At 45.2% G+C, this 10,000-nt stretch overlaps 1 protein-coding gene across 1 annotated transcript in view; it reads left to right on the top strand.

Annotated features, from left to right (window-relative positions):
* Positions 1–10,000, top strand: part of LOC135526647 (teneurin-2-like) — a 71,719-nt gene that overhangs the window by 38,500 nt on the left and 23,219 nt on the right. Inside the window, exons 16-20 of the mRNA XM_064955163.1 lie at positions 423–577; positions 2,026–2,127; positions 2,481–2,654; positions 2,889–3,529; positions 4,853–5,028. Of these exons, the coding sequence (XP_064811235.1) occupies positions 423–577; positions 2,026–2,127; positions 2,481–2,654; positions 2,889–3,529; positions 4,853–5,028 (1,248 nt within the window). The remainder of the gene's footprint in view (positions 1–422; positions 578–2,025; positions 2,128–2,480; positions 2,655–2,888; positions 3,530–4,852; positions 5,029–10,000) is intronic.

The raw sequence follows: 10,000 nt of genomic DNA on the forward strand, positions 1-10,000 counted from the left end.
GTGTGTGTGTGTGTGTGTGTGTGTGTGTGTGTGTGTGTGTGTGTGTGTGTGTGTGTGTGTGTGTGTGTGTGTGTGTGTGTGTGTGTGTGTGTGTGTGTGTGTGTGTGTGTGTGTGTGTGTGTGTGTGTGTGTGTGTGTGGTGGGTGTGTTTCTCCAGGTATTGCTGTGGATCAGAATGGTCTGATGCAGTGTGTGTGTGTGTGTGTTCCTCCAGGTATTGCTGTTGATCAGAATGGTCTGATGCAGTGTGTGTGTGTTTCTCCAGGTATTGCTGTGGATCAGAATGGTCTGATGCAGTGTGTGTGTGTGTTTCTCCAGGTATTGCTGTGGATCAGAATGGTCTGATGCAGTGTGTGTGTGTTTCTCCAGGTATTGCTGTGGATCAGAATGGTCTGATGCAGTGTGTGTGTGTGTTTCTCCAGGTATTGCTGTGGATCAGAATGGTCTGCTGTATTTTGTGGACGCCACTATGATCCGTAAGGTTGACCAAAACGGGATCATCTCCACTCTACTGGGCGCCAACGACCTGACCGCAGTACGACCACTCAGCTGTGACGCTAGCATGGACGTCAGCCAGGTAGGGAGGGAGTTCATTACATGAGGAGAGAGGGGGAGGGAGGAACCTGATTTAGTTGGAGCCAAAAATATGTAAGTGTCTATTTAAATCAGTTATGAACGTTTCAAACAGGTTGAAAACAACCTGATCTGGTTTACATGCAATGAACACTTTCTTTTTGGTCTGTAAAATTCTGAAAATACACTACATGACCAAAAGTATGTGGACACCTGCTCGTCAAACATCTCCTAACAAAATCATACGCATTAATATGGAGTCAGTCCCCCCTTTGCTGCTATAACAACCTTCACTCTTCTGGGAAGGCTTTCCATTTCCACATGTTGGAACATTGCTGCGGGGGCTTGCTTCCATTCAGCCACAAGAGCATTAGTGAGGTCGGGCCCTGATGTTGGGTGGTTAGAGCTGACTCGCAGTCGGCGTTCCAATTCATCCCAAAGGTCTTCGATGGAGTTGAGGTCAGGGCTCTGTGCTGGCCAGTCAAGTTCTTCCACACTGATCTCGACAAGCCATTTCTGTATCGACCTCACTTTGTGTCTGGGGGCATTGTCATGCTGAAACAGGAAAGGGCATTCCCCAAACTGTTACCACAAAGTTGGAAGCACAGAATCGTCTAGAATGTCATTGTATGCTGTATAGTTAAGATTTCCCTTCACTGGAACTAAGGGGCCCAAACCATGAAAAACAGCCCCAGACCATTATTCCTCCTCCACCAAACTTTACAGTTGTTGCTATGCATTCGGGCAGGTAGCGTTCTCCTGGCATCAGCCAGACCCAGATTAGTCCATCGGACTGCCAGATGGTGAAGCGTGATTCATCACGCCAGAGTATGTGCTTCCACTGTTCCAGAGTTCAATGGCGGCAAGCTTTACACCACTCCAGCCAACGCTTTGCATTGTGCATGGTGAATTTAGGCTTGTGTGCAGCTGGTCGGCCATATCAACCCATTTCATGAAGCTCCAGATGAATAGTTATTGTGCTGAAGTTGCTTCCAGAGGCAGTTTGGGACTCAGTAGTGATGTTGCAACCGAGGACAGATGATTTTTACTCTCTATGCACTTCAGTACTCGGTGGTCCCGTTCTGTAAGCTTGTGTGGCCTACCACTTCACAGCTGAGCTGTTGTTGCTCCTAGACGTTTCCACTTCACAAAAACAGCACTTACAGTTGACCGGGGCAGCTCCAGCAAGGCAGAAATTATGAACTGACTTGTTGGAAAGGTGGCATCATATGATGGTGCCACGTTGAAGGTCACTGAGCTCTTCAGTAAGGCCATTCTACTGCTAATGTTTGTCTATGGAGATTGCATGGCTGTACGGTCGATTTTATACACCTCTCGGCAGGTAGTGTGAGTGAAATAGCTGAATCCACTAATTTGAAGTGATGTCCTCATACTTTTTGTTATGTGGCTTTTGTGATAAACCCTGAATTTGTTTGTTATTTTGTTTATCAGGTGCGTCTGGAGTGGCCTACAGACCTGGCAGTAAACCCCATGGATAACTCTCTGTACGTCCTGGAGAACAACGTTGTGCTGCGCATCACTGAGAACCACCAAGTGAGTTTTGCTTCCTTATCAATTATCGTCATATAAGCAGTTTTAAACTACTGTCGTAATATAATCAGTTATCACGATATAAATCAATTATCATGATATAATCACTTATCACGATATAATCAGTTATCACGATATAATCAGTTATCATGATATAATCAATTATCACGATATAATCAATTATCATGATATAATCAGTTATCATGATATAATCAGTTATCATGATATAATCAATTATCACGATATAATCGGTTATTACGATACAAGAGGTTATCGTGACTTCAACAAAATCTTGATGCTATTATCAATAATGTCTTGTTATATTATCTGCACATTAAATAACATTATCTCCCCAGGTGAGCGTCATAGCAGGGCGGCCCATGCATTGTCAGGTTCCAGGTGTAGACTACAGCCTGAGTAAGCTTGCCATCCATGCTGCGTTGGAGAGCGCGACAGCCATCGCCCTGTCTTACACCGGAGTTCTCTACATCGCTGAGACGGACGAGAAGAAAATCAACCGCGTCAGACAGGTACAACAGCACCTTTGTCTTTAAACATTAACAAGTAGCTTTACCTTACTGCATTGTGGGGTTTGGAGTTTGCAAGAAAGGCATTTCACTGTACTTGTGCACGTGACATTAAAACTTGAAACTTTCACTTTTCTGTTTCTAAAACATTCTGTCTTTCCTGTCTTCCTTGTCTCATCTCTGTCGTTCTCTCTCTCTCTCTCGTTTGTTGTCTTTCTCCCCTTCCTTCTCTCTCAGGTATCCACTAATGGCGAGATGTCTCTGCTGGCCGGCGCCACATCAGACTGCGACTGCAAGAATGATGTCAACTGCAACTGTTTCTATGGCGACGACGGCTACGCGCCCGACTCCGGCCTCAACTCCCCGGCCTCGCTCGCCGTCTCACCCGACGGAACGCTTTTCATCGCCGATCTTAACAACATACGCATCAGAGCCGTACGAGCCAATCGACCCGGCCCGTCAGCCTCGGGGGCAGGATCCGGATCGATGATGGGACAATATGAAGTTGCGTCGCCACGGGAACAGGAGCTCTATGTGTTCAACGGTGACGGTCAACATCTACAGACCGTGAGTCTGGTCACGGGAGAACCGCTATATAACTTCACCTACGGGCCGGACAGAGAGCTAGCCACGGTGGTGGACAACTGCAACAACAGTCTCAGGGTGAGAAGGGAGGGTCTGGGCCAGGGGGGGAGTTCTGGCCTCCTCAGACTGGTGTTACTGCCAGAGAACCAGGTGGTGACCCTGGGTTTGGACCCTGCTGGGGGGTTGAGGAGTGTCTCAGCCCAGGGACAGGAGGTGGCCCTACTGGGGTACTCTGGGAGTACAGGACTACTGGCCACCAAGGCTGACGAGACCGGATGGACCAGCTTCTACCAGTGAGTGGATGTGGGGGTGGGGTTTTATGCATCTGTCAAAAACGGACACTTCAGCAGTACTCAGGGTCACATATTAGCTGCATTGCCTGGCAGACATCGAGCTAGGATTTGTTTACAGTCCACTGCTGCCCCCTGGAGTCAACTTCTGTCACACAAGTGTGTGCTTCAGTCAGAGCCAACAGAACGGACAGGTTTTAGAGGTCCATAGAGGTTTGCTTTTGTCACTGCACACACACACACACTTTCTGCTGAGAACTGCCATGTTATGAGAAATCCACGGAGACCAGCTATTCCCAGCTCCTCTGTACAAGTAAGCTGTGAGAGGAGAGGAGAGGAGAGGAGGGGAGGGGAGGGGAGGGGAGGGGAGGGGAGAGGAGAGGAGAGGAGAGGAGAGGAGAGGAGAGGAGAGGAGAGGAGAGGAGAGGAGAGGAGAGGAGAGGAGAGGAGAGGAGAGGAGAGGAGAGGAGAGGAGAGGAGAGGAGAGGAGAGGAGAGGAGAGGAGAGGACTGAAAATGACAACTGAAAATCACAATGATTAAGGACTATTTTGTCACTAGTTGTCCCTGTCTTCCCAAGTGGGACAGTGAGAAGTAACCTCTATATGTCTCTCTCCTCCAGGTATGACAGTGAGAAATAACCTCTATATGTCTCCCTCCTCCAGGAATGACAGTGGGGAGTAACCTCTATATGTCTCTCTCCTCCAGGTTTGACAGTGAGAAGTAACCTCTATATGTCTCTCTCCTCCAGGTATGACAGTGAGAAGTAACCTCTATATGTCTCTCTCCTCCAGGTATGACAGTGAGAAGTAACCTCTATATGTCTCTCTCCTCCAGGAATGAGTGAGGAGTAACCTCTATATGTCTCCCTCCTCCAGGTATGACATTGAGAAGTAACCTCTATATGTCTCTCTCCTCCAGGTATGACAGTGAGAAATAACCTCTATATGTCTCCCTCCTCCAGGAATGACAGTGAGAAGTAACCTCTATATGTCTCCCCCAGGTATGACAGTGAGAAGTAACCTCTATATGTCCTCTCCAGGTATGACAGTGAGAAGTAACCTCTATATGTCTCCTCCAGGTATGACAGTGAGAGGTAACCTGTATATGTCTTCCTCCTCTAGGTATGACAGTGAGAAGTAACCTCTATATGTCTCCCTCCTCCAGGAATGACTGTGAGAAGTAACCTCTATATGTCTACCTCCTCCAGGTATGACAGTGAGAAGTAACCTCTATATGTCTCCTCCAGGTATGACAGTGAGAAGTAACCTCTATATGTCTCCTCCAGGAATGACAGTGAGAAGTAACCTCTATATGTCTCCTCCAGGTATGACAGTGAGGGTCGTCTGACCAATGTAACCTATCCTACTGGCATGGTGACCAGTCTGCACCGGGAGATGGAACGTTCCATCAACATTGACATAGAGAGCTCCAGCAGAGACGATGACGTCACCGTTATCACCAACCTGTCCTCTGTGGAGGCCTCATACACCGTGGTGCAAGGTGGGACATACACACACATGCATACACACACCCCACAGTGCAAGGGACACACGCACATATACACACACACCATGGTTCAAAGTGAGATACAGCATATTAGTATCAAATCAAATCAAACTTTATTTGTCACATGTGCCGAATTCAACAAGTGTAGACCTTACCGTGAAATGCTTACTAACAAGCCCTTTACCAACAGTGCAGTTCTAGAAGAGTTAAGAAAATATTTACAAAATAGACTAAAGTAAAAAATAAAATGTAACACAATAAGAATAACAATAATGAGGTTTTATACAGGGGGTACCAGTACCGAGTCAGTGTGCAGGGGTACAGGTTAGTAATGAGGTTATATACAGGGGGCACCAGTACCGAGTCAGTGTGCAGGGGTACAGGTTAGTAATGAGGTTATATACAGGGGGTACCAGTACCGAGTCAGTGTGCAGGGATACCGGTTAGTAATGAGGTTATATACAGGGGGTACCAGTACCGAGTCAGTGTGCAGGGGTACCGGTTAGTAATGAGGTTATATACAGGGGGTACCAGTACCGAGTCAGTGTGCAGGGATACAGGTTAGTAATGAGGTTATATACAGGGGGTACCAGTACCGAGTCAGTGTGCAGGGGTACCGGTTAGTAATGAGGTTATATACAGGGGGTACCAGTACCGATTCAGTGTGCAGGGGTACCGGTTAGTAATGAGGTTATATACAGGGGGTACCAGTACCGAGTCAGTGTGCAGGGGTACAGGTTAGTAATGAGGTTATATACAGGGGGCACCAGTACCGAGTCAGTGTGCAGGGGTACAGGTTAGTAATGAGGTTATATACAGGGGGTACCAGTACCGAGTCAGTGTGCAGGGGTACAGGTTAGTAATGAGGTTATATACAGGGGGTACCAGTACCGAGTCAGTGTGCAGGGGTACAGGTTAGTAATGAGGTTATATACAGGGGGCACCAGTACCGAGTCTGTGTGCAGGGGTACAGGTTAGTAATGAGGTTATATACAGGGGGTACCAGTACCGAGTCAGTGTGCTGGGATACAGGTTAGTAATGAGGTTATATACAGGGGGTACCAGTACCGAGTCAGTGTGCGGGGGTACAGGTTAGTTGAGGTAGGTGGTGGTGGTGACTGCATAGATAATAAACAGTGAGTAGCAGCAGTGTACAAAAGGGAGGGGGGGGTCAATGTAAACAGTTCGGTGGCCATTTGATTAATTGTTCAGCAGTCTTAGGGCTTGGGGGTGGTAAGCTGTTGAGGAGCCTTTTGGTCCTAGACTTGGTGCTCCGGTACTGCTTGACGTGCGGTAGCAGAGAAAACAGTCTATGACTTGGGTGACTGGAGTCTCTGACTATTTTATGGGCTTTCCTCTGACACCGCCTATAATATAGGTCCTGGAAGGCTGGAAGCTTGGCCCCAGTGATGTTCTGGGCTGTACGCACTACCCTCTGTAGCGCCTTACGGTCAGATGCCGAGCAGTTGCCATACCAGCAGGTGATGCAACCAGTCAGGATGCTCTCGATGGTGCAGCTGTAGAACCTTTTGAGGATCTGAGGACCCATGACAAGTCTTTTCAGTCTCCTGAGGGGGAAAATGTTCTGTGGTGCCCTCTTGACGCCTGTCTTGGTGTGTTTGGACCATGATAGTCAAAACCACGGTCAAGCTGGAACTACGTTCCAAATAGATGACAGTCTTAATGGTTGTCTATCTATACAGAGCTCCACTCCTGGGGTAGTAATGGAAGAGAGAGAAGTTATTCATCTAGTGGGAACAGCAAGAGTTATCTAAGGTGTGCGTGCGTGCATGCGTGTGTGCGTGTGTGCATGGTCAAATAGCCCTTACACAGCCTGGAGGTGTGTTTTGGGTCATTGTCCTGTTGAAAACAAATGATAGTGCCACTAAGTGCAAACCAGATGGGATGGAGTATCGCTGCAGAATGCTGTGGTAGCCATGCTGGTTAAGTGCGCCTTGAATTCTAAATAAATCACTGACAGTGTCACCAGCAAAGCACCATCACACCTCCTCCTCCATTCTTCACGGTGGGAACCACACATGCAGAGATCATCCATTCACCAACTCTGTGTCTCACAAAGACACGGGCAGTTTAAACCAAAAAACTCAAATGTTGACTCATCAGACCAAAGGACAGATTTCCACCAGTCTAATGTCCATTGTTCGTGTTTCTTGGACCAAACAAGTCTCTTCTTCTTTATTGGTGTCCTTTAGTAGTGGTTTGTTTGCAGAAATTCGACCATGAAGGCCTGATTCACACAGTCTCTGAACATTTGATGTTGAGATGTGTATGTTACTTGAACTCCGTGAAGCATTTATTTGGGCTGCAATCTGAGGTGCAGTTAACTCTAATGAATGTATCCTCGGCAGCAGAGGTAACTCTGGGTCTTCCTTTCCTGTAGCGGTCCTCATGAGAGCCAGTTTGATCATAGAGCTTGATGGTTTTTGCCACTACACTTGAAGAAACTTTCTAAGTTCTTGACATTTTCCAGATTGACTGACCTTCATGTCTTGTAATGATGGACTGTCCTTTCTCTTTGCTTATTTGAGCTGGTCTTTCCATAATATGGACTTGGTGTTTTACTAATCTTCTGTATACCACCCCTACTTTGCCACAACACAACTGATTGGCTCAAACGCATTAAGAAGGAAAGGAATTCCACACATAACTTTTAACAAGGTACACCTGTTAATTGAAATGCATTCCAGGTGACTAACTCATAAAGCTGGTTGAGAGAATGCCAAGATTGTGCAAAGCTGTCATCAAGGCAAAGGGTGGCTACTTTGAAGAATCTCAAATATAAAATATATTTTGATTTGTTTAATTAATTTTTGGTTACTACATGATTCCAAATGTGTTATTTCATAGTTGTGATGTCTTCACTATTATTCTAAAATGTAGAAAATAGAAAAAGATAAAGAAAAACCCTGGAATGAGTAGGTGTGTCCTGTCACGTCCTGACCTTAGTTCCTTTTGTATGTTTCTATTTTAGGCTGGTCAGGGCGTGAGTTGGGGTGGGCATTCCATGTTTTTGTTCTATGTTTGGTATTTCTATGTGTTTGGCCTGGTATGGTTCCCAATCAGAGGCAGCTGTCAATCGTTGTCTCTGATTGAGAACCATACTTAGGTAGCCTGTTTTCCCACTCTTGTTTGTGGGTGGTTGTTTTCTGTTTCTGTGTCTGCGAACTGTGAACTGTTTTGTTTTCGTTCGTTCTCTTGTTATTTTGTTTTGTGTGTTCAGTTTTAATAAATATTAACATGGACACGTACCACGCTGCATATTGGTCTGATCCTTCCTACTCCTCCTCAGATGACGAGGGATATCGTTACATGTCCAAACGTTTGACTGGTACTGTACTTATTTTCTAGACAATGAAATCAAGTTGATTTTCGGCTCTGAAAAAAAGTTGAAAATATGTCATTTTTAGACGTCTATGTTTGGGCCAAATCAAGGATGGTCATGACTGGACAAAGTCTGAACCAAACATAGAGGTCTATGATTGGTTCAGATTTGGTCCGGACCGAACCCAAAAACAACGTCCGTGGACATGGAAATCAGAGCCGGTCCAAATTACACCAAAAAAAGAATTCCAGTCCAGACAGGACCTAAACAAACCATCCAAAAGGAGTCAGCATTGGTCCTTGCTTACTGAGGTATAGTCTACAGGAGGGATGTGTAATTCCAGTCCTCTGAGGCCAGAGTGGTGTCATTTGTAAAACAGGCTGTTGTAATTGCTTTTTTTAGTCCTGATTCCTGTGACTAATCAATTTGGCTATTTAAGCTACGAGTACCAGCTATTCAACTTTTTCAAGAGGAGTTCTCTTGAGCAATGTGTTTACACAGCGGGTAATGCAGAAGTATGTTCTATTTGGCTATGATCAGCTTGTAAAAAACGTACAGATACAAATTCCAACCCGCTGATCATGACCATTTAGACCGCGGGAGGAAACCCCTGGACAGTAGGCTGTCCTGTTTTTATTACATGCTGTCTAACACGTCAGCACATGTTTTATTTGGACACCATTTTGGTTAGACTATTTGATGGGAGAAACCTGCCTGGAGTAAAAGTGTCTCATTACATTATCATACATTTTATCTCCAGCCTGTAGGCTATAGTAAAGGTCACATACTCTTTTGTACCATAATGCTATATCTGTTATCATTTATGTCAGGGGTGGAAAAAGTATTCAATTGTCATACATGAATAAAAGTAAAGATACCTTAATAGAAAATGACTCAAGTGAAAGTGATAATCAACCAGTACAATACTAGAGTAAAAGTCTAAAAGTATTTCGTTTTAAATATACTTCAGTATCAAAAGTATAAATAATTTATAATTCCTTATATTAAGCGAACCAGACGGCACCATTTTCTAGTTTTTTAAATTTACAGGCAGCCAGGGCACACTCCAACACTTAGACATCATTTTCAAACTAAGCATTTAATTTGTAGTGAGTCTGATGTACGTAGTGTAGTAAAAAGTATATTATTTTCTTTAGGAATGTAGTGAAATAAAATTATTCAAAATCATAAATAGTAATGTACAGATACAAAAAAAAACGACTTTAGTAGTACTTTAAAGTATTTTTAATCAAGTACTTTACACCACTGATTGATTTGAGATCATTTCTTTGACGGGACGTTGTTGGAGCTCCGCAGCTATGTGTCTCTCCCACAGCACCCTGGAGAGGCTGGGAACGGACAAGAGTCCCTGTCTTTGACAAAGTGGACACTGCTTATCACAGGGCGGCATCAGTGCTCACCTAAAAAGCCCATATGCCACTGGTTGAGAGAAATTGTCATTGTTTTCGGGCAGAATTATGTGAGGTTTTATGGGTTGTTGGTGACTTGGTCAGTCAATCTGCCGCAATAGGCTAAGCCTAATCCTGCTTAGTGAGCGGGCTGGCCGTGTCTCTATCTTTGTGTGTCTCTGTGTGTTTCCTTGCGTGCGTGTATCTCTGCGTG

This window comes from Oncorhynchus masou, chromosome 32 (genome assembly GCF_036934945.1).
Source record: "Oncorhynchus masou masou isolate Uvic2021 chromosome 32, UVic_Omas_1.1, whole genome shotgun sequence".
NCBI lineage: Eukaryota > Metazoa > Chordata > Actinopteri > Salmoniformes > Salmonidae > Oncorhynchus > Oncorhynchus masou.